Raw genomic sequence first — 13930 nt, forward strand, 5'->3', positions numbered from 1 at the left:
AAGCACTTTGTGACAACTGCTGATAAAAAAAGATCTTTTGAAATAGATTAGACTGACTGATTGGTTGGTGGATTAATTGACAAACAGTATATGTACTATATTAACCGGGTCATAACGTGGTTTCCAACTGGACGAGCTTTACATGCATTTCTAATTATTTAACTCAATCAATCAGTGAGCGTCAGTCGGTTAGGGCCAGTACTGACCGTCCACACAGTGATGTTGGAGTCGGCCGAGGCGGTGACAACGCGGTCGTCCTTCCTGGTGGCGTGGAGACCCCACACCTTGTCCTGGTGGGCATCCAGCGTCTTCACACACTCATTGGTCTTGATGGTCCACAGCTTGACCAGCCCATCTGACCCACTGGAGAGACAGAGGGAAGAGAGAGAGACGGGCGGAGAGGAAAAAAGGGAAAGAGAGCGAGAGAGGGGCGAGCAGAGCGAGTGTGAGAGAAAGAGACTCAAAAGATTGAGAGGGTGGGAGAGAGCGAGATGTGTTTAAGGGAAAAAACAGTATAACCAATGCTTGGGATGTGATATTGGCATGCTACCATAAGAATTCTGGAAGGATAAAAAACACTAAAGTGTGTGTCGTACCTTGTGAGTAGCTGAGTCCCTCTGCTCACAAAGATGAGCTTCAGCACAGAGGCATCGTGGCCTTCAAACGTCTGCAAGACACAACATGCCACACCAGTTTCACTGCCAGAGAATGGCCAGATATAACTTCAATTTCTTCCACCAGGGCACGTAGTCAAAAAGCGTCAGTGAGTAGGAGTGCTCCTATCACAAGTATACGGGCCCACGCCACACGTGCGCTTTGAGCAGGTTGGCATTTATTGTGATGACACATGTACTGGAGGCAGCTCTGCGGGGTAGTCACTAGCTGGCACAGCCACAGACAACAAATCAGATTTTAAACCTAAACCTAACCTTTTTACAATATAGCCAATTTTTACTTTTGCCACTGGTCCATCTAGGGAAAAAAAAAAATAAAAAAAATAAAAAAATTGCTGTTCTGCCTCCAGGACAAGACTGATGACAAACGTCAACCTGCGAATTTTGTGGCCATTCATTTGTGACAGAGCAAAAGGCTATATTGGATTTCCGATGAGAGGTTAATTAAAAAGACTAACGGGTGTTTTAGATAACATTTGAAGATACTGTACATAACAAACCAAGGCACGCCATTTCATCAGGTTCTGTTGTTCCTGTGTTCCAGAACAGTTCCATACAGGAGACCATGACTGTTCAAAGAATGTGTCACTCACAAAGGGCAGAAAGGATATCGTGGGAGGGAGCCACAAGTTGAACACAACCTCCCTCCATGAGCCATTATATTAGTGCATAAAGCTACTATGTGGTGATAACGTCATCTACTAACAATGATCACGATCACTCACAACTACCATTCAATACATGGTTCATTTGGTTTTAATTGGTTTGACGAGTGTTCGGGAGTGCCAAGGTAATGGAGGAACTAAAATGGGGTTGATTATCTCATACCTACTGTACGAGGGAAATGAGCAATTGATGAGCAACGTAAAATATGTAAATTCTTGCAAATGTAAATTCTTACAAATATAAGAATTAAACACGTCACATAAACACACGCACACGCAAACTAGCAATCATACACGCACACCCCTACCTCCCACCCTCACCACCCCTCACCCACCTTGAGGCAGCTGAAGTCCTGGAGGCTCCAGAGCTTGACAGAGCCGTCAGCTGAGGAGGATGCCAGCACCTGGTCCATGGGAGAGAACTGGACACACCAGACCCCCCGGCGGTGGCCCCGGAACACCCCCAGAAGGGCCAGGTCGGCCCCGGGGGCCCCCAGGGACCACAGCTTGGCCAGGCGGTCCTGGGAACCAGACACCAAGAGCTTGTCGTTGGGGGACACTGCCACGCTGTTCACATCCTGGGGAGGGAGGGGGAGAGAGAAATGGAAGGTTATGGGGTCAGTGTGACACAAAGCAGGGATCAAAACAAAGGGGAAATTAGAAAGTGACAGATGACAAATAGAAAGTGGGGTTAAAAAAGGAAGTAGAGAGGGGTTTGAGAGAAAGAGGGTGGCCAGGGGGAGAGGATGGGGAATAGGAGGGTGAGAGACAGGGAGGAACAAGACCTACCGAACACATAGTCCTTTCTTCCTTCTCAAGTATACATTTCACAGAACAGGCACCCACATTATACATAGAAACCTCAAACCATCTATGTTGTGAGTGCATTTTTATGACAACAATAGTTCATACAGACAAAGGAGCCCACAACAGGACATTATCAGCTGGGACTTTGACTTCCTTATGAGGAAAGCTATATATATATTCCCATCACAGTGAACAAATCAAGCACCTGAGTCACCAGACAAACAGTCTTATCACTACAGCGTATCTGTCAGTTTACCTACCAGTATGGAGCACCTGTGAACGTGCTTCTAGACATGTGTTAGTGTGTGTCCTTGTGTTTGTGCTTTTGTGTGGGTGGGTATGTGTTTGTGCTTTTGTGTGGGTGGGTATGTGTCTGTACAGTTATGTGTCCTTGTTGAAACCAATTGAACTAAATGAACTACAAACAAATTCCAGAAAATGATGTCATGGCTTTTGAAGCTTCTGATAGGCTAATTGACATCATTTGAGTCAATTGGAGGTGTACATGTGGATATATTTCAAGGCCTACCTTCAAACTCAGTGCCTTTTGGACATCATGGGAAAATCAAAAGAAATCAGACCTTAGAAAAGAAATTGGAGACCTCCACAAGTCTGGTTCATCCTTGGGAGCAATTTCCAAACGCCTGAAGGTACCACGTTCATCTGTACAAACAATAGTACGCAAGTATAAACACCATGGGACCACGCCGCCGTCATACCGCTCAGGAAGCAGACGCGTTCTGTCTCCTAGAGATGAAAGTACCTCGTTGCGAAAAGTGAAAATCAATCCCAGAACAACAGCAAAGGACCTTGTGAAGATTCTGGAGGAAACAGGTACAAAAGCATCTATATCCACAGTAAAACGAGTCCTATATCGACATAACCTGAAAGGCCGCTCAGCAAGGAAGAAGCCACTGCTCCAAAACCGCCATAAAAAAGCCAGACAACGGTTTGCAACTGCACATGGGGACAAAGATCGTACTTTTTGGAGAAATGTCCTCTGGTCTAATGAAATAAAAATAGAACTGTTTGGCCATAATGATCATTGTTATGTTTGGAGGAAAAAGGGGGAGGCTTGCAAACCGAAGAACACCATTCCAACCGTGAAGCACAGGGGTGGTAGCATCATGTTGTGGGGTGCTTTGCTGCAGGAGGGACTGGTGCACTTCACAAAATAGATGGCATCATGAGGACGGAAAATTATGTGGATATATTGAAGCAACATCTCAAGACATCAGTCAGGAAGTTAAAGCTTGGTCGCAAATGGGTCTTCCAAATGGACAATGACCCCAAGCATACTTCCAAAGTTGTGACAAAATGGCTTAAGGACAACAAAGTCAAGATATTGGAGTGGCCAACACAAAGCCCTGACCTCAATCTTATAGAAAATTTGTGTGCAAAACTGAAAAAGGGTCTGAAAAAGGAGGTCTACAAACCTGATTCAGTTACACCAGCTCTGTCAGGAGGAATGGGCCAAAATTCACCCAACCTATTGTGGGAAGCTTGTGGAAGGCTACCCGAAACGTTTGACCCAAGTTAAACAATTTAAAGGCAATGGTACCAAATGCTAATTGAGTGTATGTAAACTTCTGACCCACTGGGAATGTGATGAAAGAAATAAAAGCTGAAATAAATCATTCTACTATTATTCTGACATTTCACATCCTTACAATAAAGTAGTGATCCTAACTGACCTAAGACAGGGAATTTTTACTAGGATTGAATGTCAGGAATTGTAAAAAACTGAGTTTAAATGTATTTGGCAAAGGTGTATGTAAACTTCTGACTTCAACTGTATGATGCTTGAATGTATGTGAATGCGCGTGGCATACTTTGTCATGTGCCTTCTCTGTGACCCGGGCGGTCAGCTGGAATATGTCACCGTCTGTTTCCGGGATGGTCTCTGGGAGATCCCACACCTTGATGGTGCAGTCCTGACTACCAGACACCACAAACGACTCCTTCATCCTGAAAAAAAGAGAGAAACACATTGGATATTGGCATTCCCAATAGTGAAGAAATGTGCATCCACAGAGGGCCTCCAGGGTCAGAACTGAGGAGACCCTGGTGTGTAGTGGTTTACCTGGAGCAGGTGATGGAACCCACAGCGTTAGCATGGCTGCAGCCCTGGGCCACACAACACACCTGACCACTGTCTGGATCCTGTCTCCACACACGCACTGACTTATCCTGGGGGGAAAGAAAGAATAAAATATTATATACGAGAGAGCGAGAAAGCGAGAGGACACTGATTTATCCTGTACACATAGAGACAGAGAGAGAGAACACTGACTTCTCCTGTACACAGAGAGAGAAGGGACCCTGGTTAGAGGGAGTGTGTATTATGTGTGTGTGTTTGTGCTGTTTTGCCAACTGGCATCAGTGGTTTGATTCCATCACTATTATACAGAAATTAAAACATCATACATCATTAGCACAGAGGTCATTGTCACGTTTGGCATAACTATGACCATAGGAGTTGGCAAAACGGCACAAACAGATCTGGGACCAGGCTAGGGTTCAATAGTATTGATTAGATGCTACTGGTTAGTAGGGAGTGTGTGTGTGTGTAGGTATGTATGAATGTGTTTGTGTACGTGTGGATTTCATCCTACTCTGTTGACGAAAGGTTGAGGAGAGGATTCCATTCGTAAATGAGGAATGGTGAACATTCCTGATGAAACAAGGAAACAGTCAAGCTGTAGCCTCACCTTTGCACAGCTCACAAACAGGGACCCTTTCTTGAACACGTCGAGTGACAGGACGGTATCTGTGGAGGAGAAAGGAAAGGTCAACCCTTCTGAAAAGCGGCGAGCCAGGTGAGAAAAGAGCAACTCTCTCAACGTCAGTCAAACTGTCAAACCAGACCAGTTACCAAGCTATCAGTGTCTCTAATCCTGAATGGCAGTAACTCTGTCTGACTGATTGCTCAGTTTATCAGGCTTCTTAGGCTTCTTGTAAATACCTTCACAGATACAATTTAATTAGAATCCCTCCAATCGCCATGGTTTAGAAAGACTTCCAAGGCTTACATACCGTATATGTTGCATCCTTGCAGGGTGGAGATATTCTACAGACCCGCTGCAGGGTGGAGATATTCTACAGACCCGCTGCATGGTGGAGATATTCTACAGACCCTCTGCAGGGTGGAGATATTCTACAGACCCGCTGCAGGGTGGAGATATTCTACAGACCCGCTGCAGGGTGGAGATATTCTACAGACCCGCTGCAGGGTGGAGATATTCTACAGACCCGCTGCAGGGTGGAGATATTCTACAGACCCGCTGCAGGGTGGAGATATTCTACAGACCCGCTGCAGTGTGGAGATATTCTACAGACCCGCTGCAGGGTGGAGATATTCTACAGACCCGCTGCAGGGTGGAGATATTCTACAGACCCGCTGCAGGGTGGAGATATTCTACAGACCCGCTGCAGGGTGGAGATATTCTACAGACCCGCTGCAGGGTGGTGATATTCTACAGACCCGCTGCAGGGTGGAGATATTCTACAGACCCGCTGCATGGTGGAGATATTCTACAGACCCGCTGCAGGGTGGAGATATTCTACAGACCCTCTGCAGGGTGGAGATATTCTACAGACCCGCTGCAGGGTGGAGATATTCTACAGACCCGCTGCAGGGTGGAGATATTCTACAGACCCGCTGCAGGGTGGAGATATTCTACAGACCCGCTGCATGGTGGAGATATTCTACAGACCCGCTGCATGGTGGAGATATTCTACAGACCCGCTGCAGGGTGGAGATATTCTACAGACCCGCTGCAAGGTGGAGATATTCTACAGACCCGCTGCAGGGTGGAGATATTCTACAGACCCGCTGCAGGGTGGAGATATTCTACAGACCCGCTGCAGGATGGAGATATTCTACAGACCCGCTGCAAGGTGCAGTTTGGGGATCAGTGTTTCACACAGCAACTCTGCCTCCTCCTGGTAAATCTTCAGAACTGTCCAGATGTTCTATTGAGTGAGGTACTAGATCATCTGGGTGAAATATTAACTATAAGTTGTTGGCATTAATGTTAGAACTGGGCTGAACGGAGCTGCCAGATTCAAAAGAAACAAACAATATACTTATTCTGAGAACTATTATTCTCAGTTTCTAACCTTTTTACAAATGTGAATTAGGTTTCCATTCCATCTTCCTACCTAGTGAAAACCCCATACAGACAAGCAGAGAGGTGCTGCCCTCTGTTGGTCAGAGGACTCACCTGTGTGTCCGTAGAGGATCTTACAGCTGCTGGTGGCCAGGTCAAACACCTTGAGCTGGGAGCTGTTGGTCGCCACGACAATGTGAGTGTCACCCTTGCCCAGAAACTTCACATCAAGGACCTCATCATTGAAGCCAACAAACTGGGGGTGGAGAGAGAACATTAGAGAATGAACACCAGCAACACAGAAGCAAGGCTCTTGATCCAAATAAACCATCAGCATGGGAGAAAACATCTTCAAACAAACAGAAGACCTACCATCTGAACCCTAAGAACAATCCTAACATCCCTTTCACCCCCCCACCCTCCTGTTGCTGTGTGGTGAAGGAGGGCAGCTGGCAGAGACCTTGTTATCAGTTACCCTCCTGTTCCTGTGTGGTGAAGGAGGGCAGCTGGTAGAGACCTTGTTATCAGTTACCCTCCTGTTGCTGTGTGGTGAAGGAGGGCAGCTGGTAGAAACCTTGTTATCAGTTACCCTCCTGTTGCTGTGTGGTGAAGGAGGGCAGCTGGCAGAGACCTTGTTATCAGTTACCCTCCTGTTGCTGTGTGGTGAAGGAGGGCAGCTGGCAGAGACCTTGTTATCAGTTACCCTCCTGTTCCTGTGTGGTGAAGGAGGGCAGCTGGTAGAGACCTTGTTATCAGTTACCCTCCTGTTGCTGTGTGGTGAAGGAGGGCAGCTGGTAGAAACCTTGTTATCAGTTACCCTCCTGTTGCTGTGTGGTGAAGGAGGGCAGCTGGTAGAAACCTTGTTATCAGTTACCCTCCTGTTGCTGTGTGGTGAAGGAGGGCAGCTGGCAGAGACCTTGTTATCAGTTACCCTCCTGTTGCTGTGTGGTGAAGGAGGGCAGCTGGCAGAGACCTTGTTATCAGTTACCCACCTGTTGCTGTGTGGTGAAGGAGGGCAGCTGGTACCCACCTGTTGCTGTGTGGTGAAGGAGGGCAGCTGGTACCCACCTGTTGCTGTGTGGTGAAGGAGGGCAGCTGGTACCCACCTGTTGCTGTGTGGTGAAGGAGGGCAGCTGGTACCCACCTGTTGCTGTGTGGTGAAGGAGGGCAGCTAGTACCCACCTGTTGCTGTGTGGTGAAGGAGGGCAGCTGGTACCCACCTGTTGCTGTGTGGTGAAGGAGGGCAGCTGGTACCCACCTGTTGCTGTGTGGTGAAGGAGGGCAGCTGGTAGAGCAGGATGTTATGTTCTGCTGTGACCGTGGCCAGCCTGAGGGAAGAGGGCAGGGGCAGACAGTAGGTGAGGCTCCGGGGGTCTCCATACTCTTCTCCCCCCTCCTCGGAGCCCCCCGCGGGGGGAGCGGAGGGGAGCGTCTGGGCGAACACACAGCGGGCCGAGCTGGCATCCCACACCCTCAACACACCTGGAGAGAGAGAATCCCTTTAGTGGGGGTCTTTGATTGGGCTTGCTCCCTGTGTTGTTCTGGCTAACTATAAAATTATGATCATCTCTTATTGGCTGCTAAAACTATACACTAGTCTCATTCAGTATTATCTAGCTATATTGGTGGGCAAACTCCTCCACATGCATCCACCATCTAGCCTGGGGATTGTTGGAGTAAGGAGAAGTGGCCCCTAGACACTGATCTGAGTCAGCTTTGCATTTTCCCCCACTAATGGTTAAGGTTAGGGAAGTTGATCCTAGATATGTACCTAGGGGGAACTTCACCCAGGAGCGGGACTGTAAGCACATACCTTTGCTGCCTGCTGTGATGAAGTGGATCTCTTTAGTTTTCACCCCGATCTCAGAGAAATCTTCGTCCTCAGGGAGCAGCACAACACTCTCCACAGCCTGGCGAGGGAAGCAACGCATTTCATGCAATTAGGCTGATGATACACCAATCAACTTTTAGTTGCAAAAGCCATTCTAAAACAACTCTGGAAGAAAGTAGAGTATGAGAGTACCTCATAGACGGGCACTGTCCTCCTGGCAGTCCTGCTCTTCAGATCCCACACTGTGCAGATCTTGTCCCTGCCAGAGCTGCAACCAAACAAGCATCCAACATTCAGCTAGCTCGAAATGAACTGATCAGCTGTGATGAGGTCTAAAGCTGTGGTTTTTAACCTGTGGTTCGCGGGGGTACTGCAGGTGAGCCGCAAAATAAATAAATAAATATTATTTTTATAATAACAGTTGGGAGTATTCATGGGATTATTAATGCGATTATATGCAATTTGACATTACTTTTCACAAAGCTTTTTACATTTTTATAACAGGCCTTTGATGGGTTACATTTGTGATCAAATAGGCTAAATTTGACCAGCAAAATATTTTATGTTAATAAAAATCTTTGCGACTCCACAAATGGAGGTCCTCAAGAGCTTTGATGGTGATTTGATGGTCCCCGGAATGGAAAAGATTTGGAACCACTGGTCTAGAGTAGTTCCAAACACTAAATTGACGCATGAATTGAATATCTTGGACAACACTGCACCAATAGCTCACCATGTTGTTTTGGCTATGATAGGTAGGTACTAGGTATAGCCTGGTACCAGATCTGTAAGTGCCGTTTGGTTTCTTTCAGCACAATTCTTCAGAAATGAAAACAATATACATGATCTGCAGAGGTCCATAGGAGTTGGAGCAACACAAACAGATCTGAGACCAGCCTAGGGTATGATAGGTGTCAGAAGGCAGGTTTCTTGACCCAGGTTTATTCAGCAGCAGCAATGACGCAAAAAATATATATTATTGCGACATATATAATAGAAACGGCAGATATGAGACATTTTCTTAAGATTGACAAAAAATATATAATTTTGACTGGGATGGATTTTTCTTTATTGCAACAAATTATGGAAACTGTGTTTTTCAAATAAATGAAGATTGCCGAATAATTCTGAAGGTACTTTTTTGGTTTGACGTCATTACGTCCAGTTGTTTTTATCAACACAAGATAGTTAAATGGAAACGCACCCAGCAGGCAATTGTCTCATCTATTTTCTATGTAAACTTTCAAAAAAACAAACAGTGAATGGAAACCTAGCCAGAGAGTGGTAGGAGCAGGCCAGTCAGCTCAGCTGTCCTACAGTACAGCAGGTTTAGATCTCGGTCTGCTCTACTGTAGAGCTCTTTCTAACAACTGTTGATGTAAAAAGAGCTGCAGAAAAGAAACCGTTGACTGATTGTTACAGTACCTGACCATGGAGGCTCCATCGGGGGTGAAGGCCAGGGAGGTGACAGGGCTGTAGTGGCTCTGCAGCACGCACAGACACTGGCTGGAGCGCAGGTCCCACATCCTGATGCCACAGTCTGACGCTGAGGAGAAGAGCTGCAGTAGACTTATGTCTGGGTGGAACTCCACCAGGCTGCAGGGCAGGAGGAGGACAACGTGAGTGTTTGAGATCATTGCAGTCGGATTGAGCTTAATCACTGATCTACAAAACACCTTGTATCCCTAATAACTACTTATGTGAGTGATTGAGATCGACAACATTTCAGTCGGACTGTGCTTAATCACTGATCTACAAACCACATTGCATCCATAAAAACTACTCATTATATAATTAAGATTAACAATTATGTGGCTCGCCTTGATTTAACTGATCCCCTCAAACATGCTGAATCATGATATCAAATATTAATTTCCACACGTCAAACTAGCAACTAGATTTAAGTCATGTCTTGTTGTCAATGTATCAACTTATCGAAGGCACCTACATCTACAAGGGTTTGTCCAGTTTCTGAGGAATAGATCTCATTTATAAACCATGAGATAAATTGACCCGTGCAAGTATTCATAAAGCGTCTCAGAGTAGGAGTGCTGATCCAGGATCAGGTCCCCCCCCCATCCATGTGATCTTATTCACGATCTGAAAGGCTAAACTGGTCCTAGATCAGCAGTTCAGATCAGAGTAAAGAGGTGGTCAGTAACTTACTGTACGACCCCAGAGGAGCCCTTCAGGTTGTGCGTACAGTACTGCTTCACCACGTCCCACAGCTTTATGGTGCCATCACAGCCTCCTACACACCAACGGGATGACAGACAGGAAGTACGAGGTGTAATCTCAGCGTACCCATTTAAAGTGGGAGCATTTGATTGAGCTCACTCACTGTTGTTTTGGGTATAACAGGTAGGTACTAGGCAGTGGTAACTTCATCAACAAAAATAGTGACTAAAATATTTCTCAAACACCTATTTTTCAGTGGCAATTGGCGAGACTATAACTGACTAAATAGACCCATAAAAAAATATAACTCATGGAAAAATGATTTTTTATTTCAGTTGACTAAAACGAGACTAAATTCTCTCTGTGACTAAAAATCAGACTACTAAGTGAACTGGACAAGAGCTTTGGAGAGACTGTGCTTATCACTGAAAAACTCTCAATCAATTTTAGCTAGATGGTGCTACTCTTTCTCTCTCTGCGCTTGTGTGTGTCTGATTGCACATTACATACAAAACAATAGCTATGTAGGCTAAATTAGGAATTGTTATACAGTGCATTCGGCAAGTGTTTAGATCCCTTGACTTTTCCCACGTTGTTACGTTATAGCCTTATTCTAAAAATGACTAAAAAAGACATCTACACACATTAACCCATGATGACAAAGCGAAAAAGGTTCAGAACTGTTTGCTAATTTATTAAAAATAAAAAACAGAAATACCTTATTTACATAAGTACTCAGACCATTTGCAATGAGACTCGAAATTGCACGTAAGCGCATCCTGTTACCATTGATCATCCTTGAGATGTTTCTACAACTTGATTGGAGTCCACCTGTGGTAAATTCAATTGATTGGACATGATTTGGAAAGGCACACACCTGTCTATAAGGTCCCACAGTTGACAGGGCATGTCAGAGCAAAAACCAAGCCATGAGGTTGAAGGAATTGTCCATAGAGCTCCAAGACAGGATCTGGGGAAGGGTACCAAAATATTTCTGCAGCATTGAAGGTCCCCAAGAACACAGTGGCCTAGATCATTCTTAAATGGAAGAAGTTTGAAACCACCAAGACTCTTCCTAGAGCTGCCCACCCGGGCAAACTGAGCAATCAGGGGAGAAGGGCCTTGGTCAGGGAGGTAACCAAGAACCCGATGGTCACTCTGAAAGAGCTCCAGAGTTCCTCTGTGGAGATGAGAGAACCTTCCAGAAGGACAACCATCTCTGCAGCACTCCACCAATCAGGCCATTATTGTAATGTCCAAACGGAAGCCACTCCTCAGTAAAAGGCACACGACAGCCCGCTTGGAGTTTGCCAAAAGGCACCTAAAGGACTCTCAGACCATGAGAAACATGATTCTCTGGTCTGATGAAACCAAGGTTCAACTCTTTGGCCTGAATGCCAAGCGTCAAGTCTGGAGGAAACTTGGCACCATCCCTACTGTGAAGCATGGTGGTGGCAGCATCATCCTGTGGAGATGTTTTTCACCGGCAGGGACTGGGAGACTACTCAGGATCAAGGGCAAGATGAACGGAGCAAAGTACAGAGAGATCCTTGATGAAAACCTGCTCCAGAGCGCTCAGGACCTCAGACTGGGACGAAGGTTCGCCTTCCAACAGGACAACGACCCTTGGGGCACAGCCAAGACAACACAGGAGTGGCTTTGGGACAAGTCTCTGAATGTCCTTGAGTGGCCCAACCAGAGCCCAGACTTGAACCCGATCTAACATCTCTGAAGAGACCTGAAAATAGCTGTGCAGCAACGCTCCCCACCCAACCTGACCGAGCTTGAGAGGATCTGCAGAGAACAATGGGAGAAACTCCCCAAATACCGGTGTGCAAAGCTTGAAGCGTCATACCCAAGAAGACCAGACACTGTAATCGCTGCCAAAAGTGCTTCAACAAAATACTGAATAAAGGGTCTGAATACTTATGAATATGGAATAGTTCAGTTTTGTATTTTTAATACATTTGCAAACATTTCTAAACATTTCTAAATTTTAGTCCATTTTAGTGGACTAAAATGGCCCATGTTTTAGTTCTTTTATCTTCTTCTTTTTTTTATCCCATTTTCTCCCCAATTTTCGTGGTATCCAATCGCTAGTAATTACTATCTTGTCTCATCGCTACAACTCCCGTACGGGCTCGGGAGAGACGAAGGTCGAAAGCCATGCGTCCTCCGAAGCACAACCCAACCAAGCCGCACTGCTTCTTAACACAGCGCGCCTCCAACCCGGAAGCCAGCCGCACCAATGTGTCGTAGGAAACACCGTGTACCTGGCCCCCATTGGTTAGCGCGCACTGCACCCGGCCCGCCACAGGAGTCGCTGGAGAGCGATGAGACAAGGATATCCCTACCGGCCAAACCCTCCCTAACCCAGACGATGCTATGCCAATTGTGCGTCGCCCCACGGACCTCCCGGTCGCAGCCGGCTGCGACAGAGCCTGGGCGCGAACCCAGAGACTCTGGTGGCGCAGCTAGCACTGCGATACAGTGCCCTAGACCACTGCGCCACCCGGGAGGCCCTGTTTTAGTTATTTTGACAATAATTAGACTACATCATTATTCAAATGGTAAAATGTAACTAAGACAATTATATTTTTGTCAAAATGACTAAAATACTCTAAAAGATTGCCAAAATTAATACTGTTACAAGATATAGCCTGGTACCAGATCTGTAAGTGCTTTCTTGCCAACTGGCATCCGTGGTTTCTTTCAGCACGATTATTCTGAAATTAAAACAATTTACATCATCTGCACAGACCAGGCTAGGGTATGATGGGTGTGGGACAGATCTGGGACCAGGCTAGGGTATGATGGGTGTGGGAAGTTATCCTATGAGGTCGATCCGCTCACCTGTGGCCAGGAGCGTGGAGGTGGGGTCAAAGGTCATGCTGGCAATAGGCACATTGTGGATGGCCCTCCAGGAGCGTGTGCACTGGGCCTGCTTCCAGTCCCATTGCTTCAGCAGCAGAGCCTTGCTGGCTGTTACCAGGATCTGGGGAGGGAAGGAGGAATGGATGGAGAAAAAGGGTGAGGGAGGAGAAAGGGGGAAGGGATGAAGGGAAGAGGGGAATAAAGGTGTTCACATGCTTCCCAGCTAAAACAGTTTGATAGAGTTTGTGCATATATTATGACAACATGTTTGTGACGTTTTTGTTCGTTTTGCACTTCAGTTGTCTTTTATTTGGGCTGTTCGGGCACACATTTTTTCTGGAGGCAAGCTGAAGTTCGGAGGTGAAGTCTACAGCCCTTCCTCGATGATCAGTCAAGAGTAGGGATTCTTCAAGAAAGTCTAGTCATTCAAGGAGTGACGACTTGTTTTCATGAAAAAGGCGGCAGCCGAACTGAAGCATGCTGATGCCTTAAGGTAGTCAAACTAAGTATTGAGTGTGACACTAAGGCTGTGTTTACACAGGCAGCACAATTCTGATATTTTTTTAGAGTAAATTGGTTTCTTGACCAATCTGATCAGATCTTTTTCGACCAATTGGGCAAAAGATCAGAACTGGGCTGCCTGTGTAAATGGTAGGTCTGGAATGGAATGTCAAATGTTTTACCTCATCATCAAGGCTGAGGGCGAATGATGTAATGTCCTCCTGATCATCCTGCAATTACAAAAATGACGGAAATTAGAATCTGCACAGACATTAATGTCTGAACTAG

General features: G+C 46.1%; 1 protein-coding gene across 1 annotated transcript in view; it reads right to left on the reverse strand.

Moving 5' to 3' along the window:
- The window catches only part of LOC129833791 (transducin beta-like protein 3), a 28777-nt gene that overhangs the window by 14163 nt on the left and 684 nt on the right, over positions 1-13930 (reverse strand). The window contains exons 4-17 of the mRNA XM_055898597.1: positions 13825-13872; positions 13121-13262; positions 10256-10340; positions 9515-9685; positions 8282-8357; positions 8072-8168; positions 7517-7740; positions 6373-6514; positions 4858-4916; positions 4230-4336; positions 3979-4114; positions 1675-1917; positions 597-667; positions 207-363 (exon numbers count right to left, since the gene is read on the reverse strand). Coding sequence (XP_055754572.1) covers positions 207-363; positions 597-667; positions 1675-1917; positions 3979-4114; positions 4230-4336; positions 4858-4916; positions 6373-6514; positions 7517-7740; positions 8072-8168; positions 8282-8357; positions 9515-9685; positions 10256-10340; positions 13121-13262; positions 13825-13872 — 1758 coding nt within the window. The remainder of the gene's footprint in view (positions 1-206; positions 364-596; positions 668-1674; positions 1918-3978; positions 4115-4229; positions 4337-4857; positions 4917-6372; positions 6515-7516; positions 7741-8071; positions 8169-8281; positions 8358-9514; positions 9686-10255; positions 10341-13120; positions 13263-13824; positions 13873-13930) is intronic.

This window comes from Salvelinus fontinalis, chromosome 34 (genome assembly GCF_029448725.1).
Source record: "Salvelinus fontinalis isolate EN_2023a chromosome 34, ASM2944872v1, whole genome shotgun sequence".
In the NCBI taxonomy this organism is placed as follows: Eukaryota; Metazoa; Chordata; class Actinopteri; order Salmoniformes; family Salmonidae; genus Salvelinus; species Salvelinus fontinalis.